The sequence below is a fragment of the Octopus sinensis genome, linkage group LG4, assembly GCF_006345805.1.
Source record: "Octopus sinensis linkage group LG4, ASM634580v1, whole genome shotgun sequence".
Classification (NCBI taxonomy): Eukaryota; Metazoa; Mollusca; class Cephalopoda; order Octopoda; family Octopodidae; genus Octopus; species Octopus sinensis.
In genome coordinates, this window is record NC_043000.1 from 133765532 (window position 1) to 133786106 (window position 20575).

Genomic DNA, 20575 nt, shown 5'->3' on the forward strand with positions numbered 1-20575 from the left:
TTGAAGTTTTCTAGAAACATAAAACAAAACAATGTTTTGTTAGTAGAAAGTTTTATTTATATCAACACATCAACAGTTAAGTAACAAAGTTATATTGAACATGAGATACCATTAAAAAGAGAAAGGAAAAACTTACAAGCATATTTTCTCTCATTTCATGAATATGAACAATTTCATTTCTTAAGAAATGTAGTAATGATTTTTTTTTTCTTTTGCAATGATTAGTATAAAAAGGATCACTTTAAAAAATATTTTTCAAAGCAAAAATTTAAAATTTAAAAAGCATTAACTTCCAAAATAACTGTATTCAGTTTACACATGGGAAAATTTTTAAAGGAAGATATAATCTTTGAATAAGACATGAAGCAAAATTTCATCAATGAATTTGGTTGCTTTGTGATTTTTTTTTTTTTATGAGAAAATATTAATTTTAAGAAATGGATGCTTAGAGAAATATATAAAAAATGATTCAGTGGACTTTTTAAAAATATATCCATGGAAGAATCATTAGAGAAAATGTTAGATTTATTTATTATTTCCCTTGCCCTACTTTCATTCATTGAATTAGTCTAAAATAATTGATGTTTTTTATAAATTTAGACATACACTTATTTTATCTGCTTAATTTATTACCCTTTATTTGATATTTTCTATAGTACTTCTTTTTCATTATAAATGTTTTCTTAAAATATTTTATCAGATGTTTTTAGCTGGTGTTACCCAAATTTTTAATCAAGCTATAAAAAAATATATATAATTAAAAAAAAAAAAGAATGGTGGGGTTGGTTTTAAATTGAAACATCAATAATTTTTTTGGTTTGCAATGATGACAAAAGAACATAGAGAACCCAGAGGAAAATAAAAAGTACTCCTGTGACTATTTTCGGGACAGTAGCACCACCAAGTTCAGCTTTACCAAAAATCTTCAGACTTCTTCTAATAACTAAAAGTAATATGGCAATAATTGCAAAAGTTGTGTAGATAATTACAGAGAAGCCCAATGATCCTGCATCCACAAAAAATCTTTCACCCTGAAAAACAAAAGAGAAATTGATAACTACTGTTACTTCTATAAACCCATCTTGTCTAAATACAGTGCAAACACATACCAAACATTAGATGGGTTTTGAGCTTTGCCAATACTAGGCATCACCATGGTACATACACAATTCTTCATAATATAACACTGAACTTAATATAATTCATTTGTGACCTTATTTCTTGTAAATAATCATGGTTTTGGAGAAATTTAGTAGAACTTGTTTCATTATTTAGCTTGTGTTTGAAAAGTCAATAGAAATCCTTTTTTGGCAAAAAACAGGAATTTAGGACAGCTTACAGGTTATGCAACGCATGAAGGCAAAAAGAAATGTTTCATTTTGATAAATTGAAAGTTAATAATTACTAGTTGTCTGGAGGGATAGTTTCCATCAATAGAAGATTGTTTAAAGAAACTGAACATGAAACTACTTATGTCTTGGAATACCATTTTCCGACAATGGTTGTTGGGTTTACTAAATTTATCTTTTATGTTTTGATAAATACATGCTGACTTCTCTTTCTGTCACTACTCCAGTGCCCTTTGTTCTTTGGAGTTGGTTGAGATCTCATGCTAACTCCCTTCAGTTAGTCCAAACTCACTAATACATCCTCTTGTTACTTATACAGTGTCCTCTCTAAGATACACTACATGTAGTCTTCAGTGTCGAGAACAAACATCTCACTGGAATTCCCACCCTACCCTGCAATACTATTGAGCAACACTATCGATCTTGCCAGTTTCAGAAGGCCTGTGAAGACCACAGGCAGATCAAATGTATACATATATATCATCATTATCATCATTTAACACCTGTCTTCTATGCCAGCATAGGTGGGATGGTACCACAAAAGCCTGCACCTGCAACTGTTTTGGCAGCATTTTTACAGCCAGATGCTCTTCCTAACACCAATCACTCAGCACAGTGGACTTAATGCTTTTTACATGGCACAAGCTCAGACGAGGTGAATAACTACTAATTAGAATTTTGATCTTTGCCATGTTAAATCTTAGGTCTTTGAACTCTAGGCCATTCTTCCTCATTTGAAAAAAAGTGTCTTGGTGCGACTATGAAAGGTATCTAATCAGAGGCAGTAAATTCGCCACAATAGAAGCAAGGTTCGAGTCAACGGAGCATGCAAGGGAGTACTCGACTCGAACTTGCAAAGTGGAAATATTTTATTACAAGAGACGGGCTAACAATTCCAGTCTGTTATATATTTTGAGTATTGTTATCACTAGCGATATCAAGATATAACTTTGTATTTTGTATTTTATGTGTAGATGTATATATATAGATGTACATGTAATATGTACAAATATATATACACTATGACCCGTCAACGACGGGTCTTTAATGCTAGTATATATATATATATTATAACCATCATTTAACATCCATTGTCCATGCTGGCATGGGTTGGACAGTTTAACTGAGCTAGCACACTGCAAGGCTGTGCCAGGCTCCAGTCTGATTTGGCAAGGTTTTCTACAGCTGGATGCCCTTCCTAATATCAACCACTCCGAGAGTGTAATGGGTGGTTTTACGAGCCACCGGCACAGGTGCCATTTGCAAGACACTGGGGTATATTTACATGCCAATTTGTGTGACACCAGTATGTCACAACTGTGATTTTGCTTGGCTTGATGGGCTCTTTTTCTCAAGCACAGTATAATGCTCAAGGTCTTGGTCATTGCCTCTTTGAGACTCAACACTAGAAAGAAACTCGGCCACTGTTCCTCCATGAGGCCCAATGCACACACACACACACACAGTGTGTGTGTGTGTGTGTGTGTGTGTGTGTGTGTGTGTGTGTGTGTGTGTGTGTGTGTGTGTGTGTGTGTGTGTGTGTGTGTGTGTGTGTGTGTGTGTGTGTGTGTGTGTGTACACACACACAATTTTTTTACTTGTTTCAGTCATTGGATTGTGGCCATGCTGGTGCCCTGCCTTGAAGAGTTTAGTCAAATTAACCCTGGTACTTATTCTACGAGTCTTTTTTTGCCAAAGCGCTTAGTTACAGAAACAAACAAACCAGTACTGCTTTTCAACCTATGGTGGGGTCAAACACAAAGACACACACAATAGGCTTCCATAGGGAGGGACTGAACTTAAAACTGTGTGGTTGCAAAGTGAGCTTAACTACACGGCCATGCCTGAGCCTCTAGTTATTAGTCTATGGAAGTAAGGAGTAAAAGTTGACATTCTTCTGTTTTATATTCTGGAAACGGGAAATGTGTACTAACCTTAAGAGTTGTGTGTTTAAGATAGTGTATTTATTATAATTTGGTGTAAATCATGTCTTGGAAATACGGAGTTTAGGTGTCACACAAAGTTTTTAATTACTGTTTCTGATTAGAGTGTGTTTACGTAAAATTAGCAAACACTATGTCTCTTAATGAATTTTACTAATTTGTGACTATGTAGACATAATCAGTTTGACAATGAAATTAAAATAAAACTCTTATAGAGAAAAATGATCTTACCTTTGTATTCCAATAGATAGCAGCTATTAGCCAAGGCAAACCTAATCCGAGAAATACGTTAACAGAATTACTACCATTCACATTTCCGACAGATGCATCTGCATACTTTTCCATGAGAGCTGCAGTTCGACTAGCAAATGTATCAGGCATACTGGTTCCCAGTGCAACAAAGGTGATGGCTGTAATACTTGCATCAAGGTTGATTAAACAGCCAAATACACCAGCCAGATCTCCAATAATAGCAGTCATTAAACCAATAACAGCCAGTGAAATGAAGAAAGTTGGCCACCCTCCCCAAATGGAAGGTGGAGGCACACAAGCAAACAAAGCCTGAAAAAAAAATCACAAATCATAAATTAGATCACTTAAGGACATTTGTTGACTTACTTTCATGCATTTAATTAAACAAAATACTTGCTACTTCAAAAAGATCCATCTACTAGAGATAGGAATTCTTTAATGTCTTTAGGGATTTCTTAATCCTTTTCAGCAACTTTTACCTATGAAAATATGTAAACCCATTGAGAGAAATGAAGGCAGTCACAATCAGCTAAATCATTAAGTCTTCAAACCTCCAGATAAAAGTCATACTTTATCACCATTGTCATTTATAGAGGCACCATTCTAAGTTGTGCCTCCATGAGGAGTACATCTTACCAATCATCATCATCATCATCATCGTTTAACGTCCGTTTTCCATGCTAGCATGGGTTGGATGGTTCAACCGGCATCTGGGAAGCCAGGAGGCTGCACCAGGCTCCAGTCTGATCTGGCAGTGTTTCTACAGCTGGATGCCCTTCCTAACGCCAACCACTCCATGAGTGTAGTGGGTGTTTTTTACGTGTCACTGGCACAGGGGCCAGAGGAGGCTGGCAAACGGCCACGATTGGTTGGTGCTTTTACGTGTCAGCAACACGGACACCAGTTAGGCGGCGCTGGCATCTGCCATGTTCGGACGGTGCTTTTTACGTGTCACCGGCACAGGTATCTTAACTACAATTTCCATTTGATTTTTATTTTGATGTTGGTGTTGACGTACTTGACTCAGTAGGTCTCCTCAAAAACAGCGGGTCACTCTACGATCCAAGATTAGCATAGCAGGCCATCTTGCGAGCCATGAACTCACTTCATATGTCGGGTCTTCACAGTCACAGCTTATCTCAGAGGTCTCAGTCTTCATCATTTCCTCTGTGAGGCCCTACGTTCCACTGGCACAGGTATTACAACTACAATAACTACACGATTTTAAATAGATAAAGCCATTTATATAACAGACATATACAGCATTGGCCGAAAGTCACCCGACAGTAAATCAAAATTCCATAAATACTATCTGTAATTCTGTATTGACTCGAATGGAAAAATGTGTCAGTCAAGAAGGACTTCAGTTTGAACAATTTTCATGATGTTTCATATTTAGATGCTTTTATTAAATTCATTCAGTTGTTAAATCTTGGAATTAAATGGTTTTGATTTACTGTCAGATGACATTTGGCCAACCCTGTATATCTCATTAGCTGTCAGAGTGGAGTTCAAATAATATTGTTGCAAATCCTGTGAGACTGATAAGTAGTTTAGCAATATATCCTTTGGTGGAGGTACATAGCTTAGTGGTTAGGGTGTCAGCACCATGATCGTAAGATTGTGGTTTCGATTCCTGGACCGGGCGATGCGTTGTGTTCTTGAGCAAAACACTTCATTTCACGTTGCTCCAGTCCACTCAGCTGGCAAAAATGAGTAATGCTGTGATGGACTGGTGACCCGTCCAGCTGGTGGGGAACACATACACCATAGAAACTGGGCCTATGAGCTTGGCTAGGCTTTAAAAGGGTGCATTAAATTAGAAATATATCCTTTGAATAATATTAATGAGCTTAGTGTATGCAGTGCTGCACAGATGCATTGCAACTCATTGAAAAAAAGGAAAAGTGGGGACAGAAAGAGAGCAATGAAAATCAGAAGTTGTTAAAAATTAGATTCACCAGTGACCTCCTAGTTAATGCTCAGCTTATCCCCATTGAATTGGGGTGTTGCATCTGATAAAGTCATGCTCCATCAATCTAAACTCTATAAGGTAAATCAAAGATGCTGCTGAAAGAAGCACTAGAAAAGATGTCTTACCTTCCATGCAAATGATGCAAAGTGTAAAATATAGTCGCTTGCAGTAGCAGTTTCCAGGTCACCACCATTAACATTTAGTGCATTCTCAAATTGTTTACCCCAGCTGATAGTGTCTAATTGAAGGGCGTCTAAATTAAGTTTAGTCATGTTGACAATTCGACTGACCAAACTATTGAATTCTGTAAAGATATGAAAAAAAGAAAAAGGAGGGCATAGCATGAAAGGCACAATCAACAATTGATCTGAAAGTTCTGTTAAAACACTATTTAGATATTGACTACAATTATCTTCTGTACAAGAGAACTTCAAAACCATTATTGTTGTTTTATCATTAGTCTGTATCTTTCTGCAGATACTGTACTGAATCTCTGAGGAAACAATTTCTTCTCTTTTTTTTTCTTGTAAAACAGGTATCAGCTGAGCACTGGGGTTGATGTAGACGACTAGCCCACTCCCTCAAAATTTCATGCCTTGCGCCTATAGCAGAAAGGATTATTATTATTATTATTAGGGCGGTGAGCTGGCAGAATCGTTAGCACACCGGGCAAAATGCTTAGCAGTATTTTGTCTGCCGTTATGTTCTGAGTTCAAATTCCGCCAAGGTCATCTTTGCCTTTCATCCTTTCAGGGTTGAATAAATAAGTACCAGTTATGCACTGGGGTCTGTGTAATCGACTTAATCCCTTTGTCTGTCCCCTCTATGTTTAGCCTCCTGTGGGCAATAAAGAAATAAATAATTACTATATAAGGCAGCAAGCTGTCAGAATTAGCATATCAGACAAAATGCTCAATATTTCTTCTGGCTCTTTATGGTACTAAGCTCAAATCCCACCAAATTCAACTTCACTTTTCATTCTTTTGGGATCAATGGAATAAAATACCAATCAAATACTGGGATCAGTGTAATTAACTTGTTCCACTTCGCCCCAAGATTACTGGCCTTTAGCCAAAATTAGAAAGAATTATTTTTATAGAAATGAGTAACATTCAGAAAATTCATTTCCAAATCCCTCTTGAAACCATTTCACTTGCATTGTATAGTTAAAGTTTGAGAAAACATTTAATTTTACATCTCTATAAATGTGATGCATCATATTTGTTTATAAGAAATAATTGTTGTTAGAGCATCAAACTAGCAGAACCATTAAAGAGTCAGAAAAAATACCTTGTGACATTTGTTTTGGCTCTTCACATTCTGAGTTCAAATCTCACTGAGATCAACTTTGCCCTTTTGGGATTGATAGAGCAAAACTAGGTTTTAGACTTTGTTTATCAGGAGCATCTCCTCCTTTATGATGCTTCTAACACTAAGTGTTCGATTTCTGGTAATTCTATTTATGAATCTATTTTAGTGCTAAACCAGACAGATTCTCCATCTTTCTCTGGGTACTTATCAAATCCTGATCAACCTCAATAAATCAAACTTTACAATGGATATTAAAAATGTGTGTTTATTTGAATAGATCATTAAACAAACTTGTTAGATAGACTACCACTGAACTGGAATTACTTCTTTGAGAAAATAACTTAAAATGCTTACCTTCATCCTTAACTATGGTAACAATAGTTTTTGTAATTTTGCCAAGTGAAGCTCCTCCGCCAGTTTCCAGTAAGCTTAACTGGAAACACTCATCTTTCTCAGCTGTCTGAAAATAGAAGTAAAGTAGCTCATTGATTACAGTTAAATTATTGTCTATATGTGTTTGAATTTCAAAATCAGTTTTTGTCCAAAGTTTATTCATAACCTGATGACACCTAGACTTCTCTAGAGTTTGTTCTGTAGTCTTCTTCTGTTCACTAAAGGTACGTTCTGTGCTATGAATTGCCTCCCTCTCTCTCTTTCGGAGAGGCACTGAGCAGCTATACGCACACATACACACACGGCAGTAACTTCCACCTACTGAATTCAATCACATTTAATATATCAAGAGAAAGTTATTCAGACTTGTAAATAGGTGTTAGCAGATCTCAGGTTAACATACAAAAATATGTTGAAGATCATAGAGAATATGGTGAACCTGAAAGTAAAGCAGATAATTGTAATTCAACAATATATGCTTTTGAATAATATTATTATTGACCTGGCAAGCCAAATGAGACCATAACCTCGTGGCCTATGCCAGGGGTGTAACCAGTCCACTTATGCGTACCTTTTCCTTCTTTGGACACTAAACTCTATTTGCGAAGACCTGTTGAGGCAAGTGAAATCAAAATCAAATTCGATAACTGGCATCCGTGCTAGTGGGGTGCAAAGAGCACCATACGAGTGTGATCGTTGACAGAGCAGCTAACCGGCTTCCATGCCAGTGGCACATAAAAGGCACCATTCGAGTGTGATCGCGACCAGCATTGCCTCACTGGCACTTGTGCCCCGGGCTAGTAGGGTGCTAAGAGCACCATCCGAGTGTGATCGTTGCCAGAGCAGATAACTGGCTTCCGTGCCAGTGGCACGTAAAAGGCACCATTTGAGCGTGATCGTTACCAGTGTTGCCTTACTGGCACCTGTGCCGGTGGCATGTGTAAAAAGATTCGAGCAAGGTTGTTGCCAGTACTGCCTGACTGGCCCCAGTGCCGGTGGCATGTAAAAGTACCCACTACACTCTTGGAGTGGTTGGCGTTAGGAAGGGCATCCAGCTATAGAAACTCTGCCAGATCAGACTGGAGCCTGGTGCAGCCATCTGATTCGTCAGCCCTCAGTCAAATTGCCCAACCCATGCTAGCATGGAAAGCGGAAATTAAACAATGATGAAGATGATGATTTACATTACAAATAAGAAAAGTTTCAGCAGTGGGAGCATCTTGCAAAGTTTCTGCAACTTGAAACTAATAACATGAACTATAGTGTGGTTATCACAGTGTGAGGGGTTTCGTTGAAGAGCCACAATACTAAAAATAGTGGCCTTTAGCAGAGAAGAATTATCTGATTGCAAAGTTGAAGTACAGTATAGTGATGATGTTCAACAAAGCATTAATGAACGGCATACACTGGACAGGAAAGTATAACAATAATAACATGTAATTTATTAATTTGCCAAGAATTAAATCATCCAGTCAACAAATAATTCTTAACTAAGGTACAAGGAGGAAGTTGTATTCAACTGATTTTGTACTTTGGGCCTCAATTTTATCGACTGTTTTTCTAGGGGTAGCAGTGTAGCTGGTGATAAACTACTGCAGATGTTGCTCATATGATTTTAGAAAAATTCATTCATCATCGTTTTGAAGTCTACTTTTCTATGCTTGCATAAATCTAATGGAATTTATATCGAAGCAGATTTTTTTAGTGTCAGATGCCTTTCTTGTCCCCCAACCATTAACTGCTTCAAATCAAAGTGATATTGTTTCTTTTAAATAGATTGTATTAATTAAAAAAGTAAGTTTACCTTAGTATCATAAATAAAGACTTCAACGTTCTTAAGAATTTCGCCATTGTCAAAGGTAAGTTCACCTTCTCCACCAAAATAATCAACACCAGCATGAGCTGTCATATCCTTTGTCTTCCATTTTACACTGACATGTCCATCAGCTCCATTTGATCTTTTTACAGGAATTTTTACTTTCCGAGAGCTTTCAGTGACAAGAACACTTGGTTTGGTGAACTCCAAGACTCCAGGTTCTGAAATGTGAACAATTTGCTTTTGATCAAATAACAATGAAGAGTTTCATCAGATTATGTATATAGATTCAACAAACCTTTGTATATTATATTATTTGTGTGCTACTGGGAAGAAGATAATTAACTAAGTAAGCATTTCATTAACTCTTGATTTAAAAGAAGCTAGAGATTTTTGAAGTCTTTTTTTTTTTCAAATGACTGCAAAAATTTTATAAAAAGATTTTTCATGATTGACATTCTATGAAACAGCATCAGACAAAAGTCTAATCTTGAAACAGCTTTTAGATAAAAATATCAATTTGTATAACACTATGTATATACAAATGTAGAACAGTGCTGGTTGTGATATTTTGCCTCAGAGAAACTTCTCGTAGCTCTTAAGTATTAATAATACAGAGCTCACTCAGGATGTCATTAGTAGTGTTTCAACCTCCTCAGTAACATCCACACTTAGACACTCTGGACCAAGATGAAATCTTTGTTCCAATGGCATAAAATAAGAACAACAATAAACAAGTGAAGAACGAATATACAATGCATGTGTTTATTTGGCAAGAAAAAAATGACCATCCCAAAATGTAGCAAAAAACGAAAATGTGTGCATTTAAAGATATGAATAGAGTACATAACCTACCGTCATCATTAATGATTGTCACTTGCATGATATAATTTTTGGCAAGTGAGACATCATTGCTTTCAGGAAGAAGTGACAACTGAACAAAGAAAAACTCATCAGGTTCCCATTCAAAGTCATCAATAATCTCCACATAGATAGTGCGTAACATTTCATTTTCTTGGAATTGGATGATTTCATTCAAAGGTTTATAATCACTACCTGGTGTAGCAGTACCAGGAACTGTTTCAACTCTAAATAGATTAAATGGACATCAGTTAATAAATCTGCATGTATCAAAAGAAACAAGTGGGACAAGAATAAAACACCTAGTTCTGTGCTTAATTGTTTACTTTTGTTATATAGGATGAAGAATCTGATGGGAAATAACTTATGAAATACTAGCACTATGACCCAGCAATGCCGGGTCATAGTGCTAGTACATGCATATACAGCTGCGTGCGTGCGCACATACACGTGAGTACTGTCCAAATCTCCGACCAATCACACAGCTAGCTGGCATTCAATTAGCGTATTAATTTTCAGGCATTTTGATTGGGTTTTGGATAGAAAATTCACAAAAAAGTCACTTCTATTGATTTTTTAATGGCTTTGCGGGTTGACTGGGAAAATGTAAAGATGTGCACAACCACCCTTGGATGGTTTTGAATGACCATAGAAAGTGCGAGCCCTCTAACTGAAAAATTGTCGATTTGTATAAAGGACACGCACACAGACATTTTGCCGTTTATATAGAGAGAGATATCTAATGTAACAATGTCATTTGCTTAGGAAATCAAAAAATATGATTGATTTCAGTACAACTGTAAAACATGAGAGGAAGAAGGGAGACTACTGGGGAGTTATAATAATAATGAAATTATTGTATACAGTGCTCAGGTGCACCACAACTTGTCAAAAATGCATATAAAGCATATGCAGTAATGTACAAATGTCTGGGAAGTGAACAGTGCATGAGTCAGATACATGCTTGCGTGTATATGGAGGGGAGAAAATCAGGTGTAGTGTTGGCGAATCTCAGGAAGCATGGAAGTTTTGAAGGATGCAGTGCTCCGACAACTAACAACTGATGCCGGCAGTTTGTTCCATACTTCAGCAGCTCTTAGCATGAAAAAAATGTTTCCGAAAGTCATGGGAGCTGTGCTGTTTTCTGACTTTGTAAACATGTTCACGGGCGTTAGACAGGTGGAGTTTGAAAAGATGCTCAGAGTTATTGTTAGTAAGATGGTTAATAATTTTATGGGTGTCTGCCAAGTCAGCTGCCAGACGTTGGGGTTTCAATGTATTGAATCAGTTGACTGATTCTTCCTGGATGTGCTTCTACCTTCAATGGAAAACACATAAGTAACCCACAGTAAATATTGTAAACTAGACTTAGAAAGTTTACAATGAGGTTAACATTAACCTACAGTAAATACAGAATACAGATGAGGTAAAAACACATAATCAACAAATCAAGTACACAGAAAAACTAGGAGAGACGTACTACTTCTATACATGTTGGTATATACACAGAACTGGTTTTATCAGGAGTAGAGATTCTTCAGAAAGAAGTTAGTGGGGTATTAAACTGTACAGAGGGTCTCTCAGCAAGTAATAGTTAACAACAACTTGACAATTTAGATACCCACTGCTCATTATAGTCCTTTGAAGAATAAAAGTTCAAAACTGGTTGTACATAGTAACTTCTGAATGCTGATGAACGGAAGTTCCAAACATGGATCAGAGTTTAGAACTGAGAGGCCCAAAGGTCAATTTATCAAGGATGACACTCCATATGCAGATAAGGAGCAAATAGGAACTCTATACTGTCTACCTGAAAGGGTACACTATATAGAACTAACAGAAAAAGATTTAATATGTGATAGAAGCACAGAAGTAACTCCAAGAAATGAAATTACTGAAAAAGCTCATTAGCATTTCATAGCTACCTAAATGACTTCTCTCACTGAGTGAAGGACAGACCATATGATGCTTAAGTATAACATGGTAGTGAGATATGGCCACTGAATGTGGGGTATACATGAGGAATAGGAAGTAATGAAGCTAGTATGCTGTGTTGGATGTATAATGTCAGCATGCATAAACAACAGAGCACAAAAATGATGAAAGAAGAAAGGAACATCAGAAGTATCTGTATCAGTGTGCAAAAGAAATAATTGCATCAGAAGTATCTGCAATTATTTCTAATGCATCACATTTACCTTTGTAGCAGTTGACTATGGTGCTGCTACACTAGTCATTGAGTATGACTCCTTTGTGTATCACGTGGTTAACTATCTTATTTATTCACAAGAAAATGTCATGCCAAGTTGTCCAACTTACCTTACTTGCACAGGAATATCCATTTTACCAGTTCTCCTAATACCAACTCGGACCTTCTTTTCACTCTCCAGTACAGCTACTCCTGATGCAGTAAATTCTACAACAGCTTTTTTACCTCCTTCAGAGTGGTCTTTTGCACGGCGAACACGTAAGGCCTCACGTTCTTCTTGTGGTAACTTCAAGTCCTCATGCAACTGTCAAAAACAATGAGAATGAAAAAAAACAGCCAATTAGACAAAGAAAACAGCATCAACAAGCAAGGGAACCAATTAGACCAGTGTTTGCCAAGGAGGTAATATTGTGCCTTGAATAAAATGTGAAATTGTTGCACTTTACAAATTGCTATAGAATCCTGGAAATTGCTGTATTTTAAAAATTATTTTGGAGCAGGGAGGAGGAAGAAGCTTTCCAAGACCATCAAGATTATTGCAGTTAACATTCTTCTTGAATAGTTGCAAGTTGATGGCTGCAGGTAAAATACGAGCAGAGAAGGAATTCCAGAAGGATAACAGTCTGGGGCTGAAGGACTGAGCAAAATGGTTAGTGTAAAGCCAGGAAGTGGATAATTATTTTTAATACGGCACAGTTTACGACCTGCGGTGATGAATAGCAGAGAGACAAATATGTTTGGGAATAACTGATTAGATGTTTAGAAAAGTTTAAAGAATTCAATCCTGTCAAAATAACTCCTTGAGAAAGAAATATTTAAAGGAAATAAAAAGAATAGAATTTCATTATAGAAAAGTCATTTAACCCTTTAGTGTTTAAACCGGCCAAATCCGGCCCAATATATTCTACATGTTTTATATTCAAACTGGCGATATCTAGCCTCTCACTCCTAACCTACAATGCCATTCTGAAAATAAGTAATCACATCATTGAAACCTCAAAGCAATAAGATAATGCATGATTAATTCAAAACAATTTGAATGAAAAAGTATTACATTTAACAGAGTGTTCTGAACACTAAAGGGTTAAGAACACAAATTTTGCTATATTTACTTTTCGTTGTAATTCTGTCACCTGGTAACTGCTAATTCCACTGCTTTGTTGAAAATCCGTTACTGATGAGTTTTATAAGCCTCAGATTTGTTTTTACTTATTTTTTTGACCTTTAAGTCTATAATATATTTCATGTTTGACCTTTTGATAGACTGAGAGAGAAAAGTAGAAGAGTTGAACTAAAAGGGACCAATGGTAGCCCATATCAAAAGACCTGACAGCAACTATGCAGTGAATTCACAGTCAAACGTTTTAAAATAAAAACCCTGAGGTTTATAAAAACTCATCAGTGATTGATTTTTAACGAAGCAGTGGAACTGTATCAAATTGCAGAAGAGCAACAAAAATGTTGGCATCTTATAAAAAAAAAATTAATATAACATTTCGTGAATTCTTAAATGACTAAAATAGCTTCTCCATAATGTAATTGCTTCAGTTTCTACACATAATCTCAGACCAATTCACTTGCCAAAAAAGAAATATTAATATTATATACTCATTCAATATACTGTCTTATGGTTACATAAAGAATGAAAGCAATGTTGGACTCCATTTGAGTGAAAGTGAATGAATCATTTTCATGCCAAATTACCAAAGTAGTAACCTATTACAATTGTTGCAATATACCTATGGCAAAGACATTTAATTCCTACTGGTTGAATTCATCTACTTTTATAAAACAGCTTACTATTTTGTATAATTAACAAGTATGTTGTTAACTGACATTTCAGAAATGACACGTTCTTATGCTCCTGGAGAAAGAAATAATAAACTGCTTTATGACTGGCAGACTTATTAGAGCTTTGGAAAAAGTGCTTTGCAGTATTTGTTGCAGGCCTTTACATTCTGAGTTCAAATCCTGCTAAATCAACTTTGCCTTTCATCCAATGAAATAATATACCAATCAAGCACTGATTAGTGGTACCAACTAACTACTTGTGCCAATATAAGAAACAAATATTTAGTCTCATATCAGAGTTTCCAATGACATTTGTTACACCTGATCTGATCAGGTGTAACAAATGTCATTGGTCTGATTCTCGTTTCTGATGACTGTCATCATACAATGGCTGCTGTACTACAATGTTCTAAGATAAGCTCATCATTTCCAAAGATTCACCATCAGGTGGATATCTTGCTTCACCAAAAGAAATTCAATGATATTAACATCTAAATGTTGTTCAGTCAGATCTCCAGACTTATCAAAGGAGGCTGGCCAGCACAAATATGATACTGATGTCAAGAAATAATTTATTGGCAGTGAGTTTCTTTTACAAAAAATATTATTTGAAATAGACAATTAGTCTAATTAAATGCACCTGAGCATTGTATACAATAATTTCATTATTAAATAAGGGAATGACAATCAAAAGTAAATAGAAAGTACCTCAACTTTGCCAACTAATTACTATAAAGATATTTTATTCTTAACCCCTAGAACTCCATAAGACCTGTTACTCAGTTTCCATGGTTTATGAGTGACTGAGAATCACAACATCCTCCCTGAATGGACCACCAGTCTATTGCAGGGTTTAAGGGTAGCAATTCTGAATGGAGGAGACATCAATTACATGGAGGCCAAGTACATCCTGAAAGGCGGCAAGCTGGCAGAAACGTTAGCATGCTGGGTGAAATGCTTAGCAGTATTTCATCTGCCGTTACATTCTGAGTTCAAATTCCACCAAGGTCGACTTTGCCTTTCATCCTTTCGAGGTCGATAAATTAAGTACCAGTTACGCACTGAGGTCGATGTAATCAACTTAATATCTTTGTCCTTGTTTGTCCCCTCTGTGTTTAGCCCCTTGTGGGCAATAAAGAAATAAGTACATCCTAAAATGATGAAGAGCAGAGGTGACTTCAACAGTATTTAACTCAAAATAGAGAATCAGTTGGAAAAATGCTCAACAGCATTTTTCTAATGTGCAAACAATTCTGCCAGTTCACCTCCTAATAAGGAAATATAGATAAATAATATTGCTCTACTGTTAGATAATCATGCCATTCATTTCAATTCTATTATCTTCCATCATTGCATAGTCTTCATATAATTTACTATATCACACTATGTTGCTGGAAGTATTTGTTTATTAGAATGAAAGAATAACTTAACAAAAATGAACAGGTTTTATTCACAGAGATGAAAGATCAAAACTCAAAAATCTTCCCCTTCTGATTCATAATTAAAGACATTTTATATATGAATATCTTCTGAAACCTGCAACAACTTTTATTCCTTACTCAGATACTCTTTGCCACTTTAGTGTAATAGGTAGATGCCTTAAAAAAAGTTAGATAGTTAAAGGATTCATATCATTGGGTAAGTTAATATATTTCTATTGTTTAGGAATTTCAAGTAAGATATCAACAGAAATTATTAGAAAAGAAAGTTTTTTTAGATGAAACATAGACATAAACTGTACATCATGTTGTGGAGAAAAAGATAATGAATTAAATGGTGTTACAACATAGAATGCAAGGGGATTAATAAAAGTTCAAACCCATACTGTGCAAATGTGCATACATGCTGAAGTAATATGATTAAAATATGCAAAATATACTGTGATATAGAAATTCATGCAACATGTCAAGTTTGTTCCGGAAGTATCCAATGCTAAACCAAAATATGTAAAGGAAACAGGCAAATTTTCTTTTAAAAATGGGGGTGTTTCAACATCTGCATGTGTCATTGGGGAATAGGGTGTATTAAGAATGCCAGTAAAAAAAAAAATTCTTACTTTTAATTCACTTACCTGTGCACAGTCTCCAAAAAAAAAATGGAATTGTGCCATAAAAATCAATTTATCAAGTCTCTCAGACAACCAAGGCTTTACCCACATAATCTCTTCCAATAGATGAACTAGTACACTTAAAAGCTCCTACATTTTGTACACATCTGAACAAACTTCTGAGTTATCAAGTCAAAAAGAGCCTGAAGAAACATTTCATCAAGACTTTACTATTCATTATTCCACTTTCTTTAAAGTGAGACCAAATGAACACTCATCTGTTAACAGATACTGATCTGGGTTTTCTTACCCTAAAGCTCAATAACTAATCCATTTCACAATCCAATGTTAAACTTTTAGCTAAAAAGATAACTCATTACATTTGTCTCTAAAGCATTTAATTGATGGGGCTTTTTTATGGAGATAAAATTTCTCAGAATTTATAACTGCTCCAAATACAAACCAAGAGTCACACTATCAGGGATAAGATAATTAAGTTTGCAGATGTATGGTCTAAGACCAGATGGCTTCTAAGTTCAAAGTTTCTGTAGTGCCAAGACAATCCACTTAGAATACTTATCTAATGGGTAATATCTGCCAGACAGGGCAAATGAGAATGAACTCATATATTCAAAGTGTGCTAGTAGTACATACTTTTACTGTTTCTAAATATAACACACTTTTTGTTGTTAATAAACATAGTATATTGTTATTTAAACACTAGTATTAGTCTTATAAAACAATATTCAAATTATTTCATTTTCATGGTCAGTACACTCCATTTCCACACCACTAAGGATAACATATTTTCCTACTAATATGCTGTAAAATTGAAATTCATGACCCGTCACATATAGCCTATTAACAAGCTTGCCTACAATACATTTTAGTCATAAAAAAATAAAATTTACATGCATAAAAACAGATGACTGACAGAAGTATGTAATCTTTTTAGAGCACCCCAAAATACTGTACTAATTAGAAAGGAACTAAGAATTACAGAATTACAGTATAGGGTGGTACAAAATAACGTTAGGAAGTGTAAAATAATTACTTGTAGTAGTCCCATAATTTAAGTGTTTATTGTACAACATTAAGGGGACAGGGACACAAACACATGAATTAAACCATTGCTTAGTTTTGAAACCAACAGTTTATTAATGATATAATAAGAGATACTTTGTTTCAATCAACCCAGCTGAAAATACACATCACTAACTATTTCCAAGCTAATTGAGTGATAATATGAAAATGTAGCTAAAGACAAAATTATATGAATTTGCAGGACCATTCCACCCATGCTGGCAAGAAAATTACATAATTGTAACACATTAAAAGAAGAAAATAAAAAATATGGTAAAACAGAATCAAGACATTTGATTAATTATTGAGAAAAAGAAAAGAATCATTTAAGAATTTGTTTGAAATTAAGGTAATTATGCAGTTCTTCCTTTGTTAAGTAGATGATTGCACAATATTTTAATTAAGGTGTTTTATATAAAGAAAAGAAATAATCAATTAAGCTTTTGTTATCTAGTTTTCTTTGAGTTAAATATTTGGAAGCAGACTTCAATTTATGAACTTATTCAACAGTGCATTCTTCAAATAATATATATATATATATATATATATCTATATCATCATCATCGTTTAACGTCCGCTTTCCATGCTAGCATGGGTTGGACGATTTGACTGAGGGCTGGCGATATATATATATATATATATATATATATATATTATATAGTATTAAATTCATAAAAGAGGAGAAACAAGGTTGTATAAGTTTGTGTTTTTCTCATGAACAATTATGTAGAAAATGACTACAATCATGAACTGGAAACAGGTTTTCAAACTGACTTTATAAATTACTTAACAAGGTTTGTCACACTCAGTTAAAACATGGTTAAATATACATTTATAAGCTTATAATGCTTAAACGGTGGCTTATACTAAACTTCTTTCAATATATTAGTTAAAAGATAAGTGCAGTCATCTATTTAACAGATAATCCTCCAGAAAACATTTTTTAACCAAGAGCCTGATACAAATAATAGTTGCATATCTTTTTGTTGATCACAAACTTGATTTAAAATAAAATGATAAAAATAGACTGAAGATAATCATAAAAGGTCATTTCAGCGAAATGATATGATAAATACAATATATATATATACGTGTGTGTGCATATGTGAGTTAACATGCTTACCTGTGGATTATCCAACTGATATGCAAAAAGGAAATAATCAGAACAAGGATTAACTATAAAACTTTACAAATAATATATCGATGAAATATATTGATGTAATAAAGCAGTATCTTTCACCATTTTTCAATAAAAACATTCAAAGACATATCAATGAATGCCATTCTTTACTGTTTTTTCTCGCACAACCTTTTCAAAAATTATTTCCATTTCACCTAATATTGTAAGTTTATTAATGTAATGAGCCTTAAAATCTGAGCTTCATGCGGTACTCAGTAGTACTATTTGTTATTATATTTCTGCTGAAATGTGGTACTTTTTGCTTTAACTAATTTCTAAAATAATGAAGAATTTAGTGAAATAATTTTGGCTGGTGTTTGGAACATAAACTAATATGAATTTTGATGGAAGATTTCGATCACTTCAAAACAGGAAGTTTGTGTCATAGAACCAATGATGGTCTGTGGGTTGGTTTTGAAAGGGTTATGTGCCAGGGCACTGTAGCAGAGGAATAATTTCATATTGAACTCATAAGAATTTAAAATGTACTTTGCTAATATATGCTACAAATAGCTTTCTGGTTTCAAGGCACTGTAGCAGAGGAATAATTTCATATTGAACTCATAAGAATTTAAAATGTACTTCGCTAATATATGCTACAAATAGCTTTCTGGTTTAATATCATTTAATCATAACGCCATTTCAAGTCCTTGTTCTATTCGAAAATGGGTTGGATGATTTGACAGGATTCAATGAGCCCAAGAACTACATTATGATTCAGTGCCTGCTTTGGCATGGTATCTATGACTGGATGCCCTTCTCCACACCAATTATTTTTCAGAATGTACTGATTACTTTTTTTCATGGCAGCAGCACTACTGAAGTCATAATGCAGCTCATAAAACACTATGAACCCTGGTAGGCAGCATTATGCTAGGAAATGAGGGTTAAATGTATGAGAAAAAGGGCTAGAGCAGAACAGGTCTGTTGCTGTAAATGAGCTACATAACTACTCACAAGTTTTTACTGGAACACAGCTTTATTGCTGAGCAAGGGTCTAAAGAGATAGAATTAGGGAAGAGAGTAGGAGGTAGTAGTTTAATGTGAGAGAAAGGATGAGTTAGGAAGTGATAAGAATAATGGGTTGAGTCAGAGATTTAGTTACAGGTAAGGAGATTGGTGCATGAATGAGAGATAAGGTGATGGTGAAAAGCCAGAGGGTATCCTCAAGATAACACACCTAAGAGAACATGGTAAAAAAGTATTGGGGACAGTGGGTAAAGGCTACCAGAATGAAAGCCCTCTTTAGTCGAGCATCCTGATTTGGAAGGATAGACAAAGTGGGGGCAGCAAGATATGGGTGATGGAGGTGGCGGGGTTGTAGATATTTAACCCTTTTGATGCCAACCTGGCTGAAACCTCCTCTGGCTCTGTAGTACAAATGTCTTGTTTTCAAAAGTTCTGAATTAAAATCTTCCACCAAACCTAAGTCACAATTTATGTTCCTATAACTAGATTAATGATGACTAAGTTATTTTACTAAATTCTTTGTTACATTTAAAATTAATTGAAAGAAACAGAGCATCTCAACAGAAATATAGTGACAAAATGGTTAATATGAGAGGTCTTGGGTCTTCCTTTTAATTATGAGTATCATAGTACAAGGAGTAGAAGAGGAGACAATGGGTAAATGTGAGGGTATATAATGGGCAGTAACATCCAGGGATTTTTTTTTTTTCAGAGTTTATATATATTTTAGACTAAAGCAATAAACATCTTGGGTATTCTAGTTGCTATCTGATCTAAAAACAATGCTGAGCTCAAGTTTGGTACCTTGTTTTCTGAGTTTACATTCTGATGCACCTCTTGTATTCCTGGAGGTGAGAAAATATATTTGTAAGGTACATCTTTACACTGTGAAATTTATTAACTCTAAATAAATTAAAAGTTGATAAAAATGGCCTCTAGACTTATCTGTGTGATTCAGTGGTGAACAAGAATAATCCAAATCAATATATGTAAATATACACTAGTGAAATTTGGATAATGAGCATCCATTTATTGATAAATAGATCAAATAACAGCTGTTGCACCCCAGAAGATCTATAATATTTTAAGAAAAAAAAACAAAAATAAAAAGCTTGGGAAATTGCATAACAGCTGTTTTATACCTCAAAATAACCATACTTTAACTATTATATACAAAACTAACTATGTAACAGCAACTATACTCTAGAACTACTAATGACACCTAGAGAAGGACTGACTACTTAGTGTACCATATCACATATATGTGTATGGGTGTGCAATGGAATTATCAATAAATTACAAAATGAAATTATTACAGTTTTTGACTGTGTTATCTTTTATAGTAACATGTAAACTAGTATTCTAAACAGTTTCTTATAATGAAGATAAGAAGCAG

At 34.8% G+C, this 20575-nt stretch overlaps 1 protein-coding gene across 10 annotated transcripts in view; it reads right to left on the reverse strand.

Moving 5' to 3' along the window:
* Window positions 1-321: 321 nt before the first annotated feature.
* LOC115210249 (sodium/calcium exchanger 3) overlaps window positions 322-20575 on the reverse strand; it is a 132969-nt gene continuing 112715 nt past the window's right edge. For 8 of the 10 annotated variants that reach the window (XM_029778726.2, XM_029778728.2, XM_029778724.2 and 5 more), the window contains 8 exons: window positions 18154-18168; window positions 12220-12413; window positions 9895-10127; window positions 9028-9260; window positions 7185-7290; window positions 5645-5823; window positions 3524-3853; window positions 322-1031 (listed from right to left, as the gene is read on the reverse strand). In XM_029778726.2, coding sequence (XP_029634586.1) covers window positions 789-1031; window positions 3524-3853; window positions 5645-5823; window positions 7185-7290; window positions 9028-9260; window positions 9895-10127; window positions 12220-12413; window positions 18154-18168 — 1533 coding nt within the window. In that variant the 3' untranslated portion in view covers window positions 322-788. The remainder of the gene's footprint in view (window positions 1032-3523; window positions 3854-5644; window positions 5824-7184; window positions 7291-9027; window positions 9261-9894; window positions 10128-12219; window positions 12414-18153; window positions 18169-20575) is intronic. The other 2 variants (XM_036502512.1, XM_036502514.1) reach the window with 1 other exon arrangement.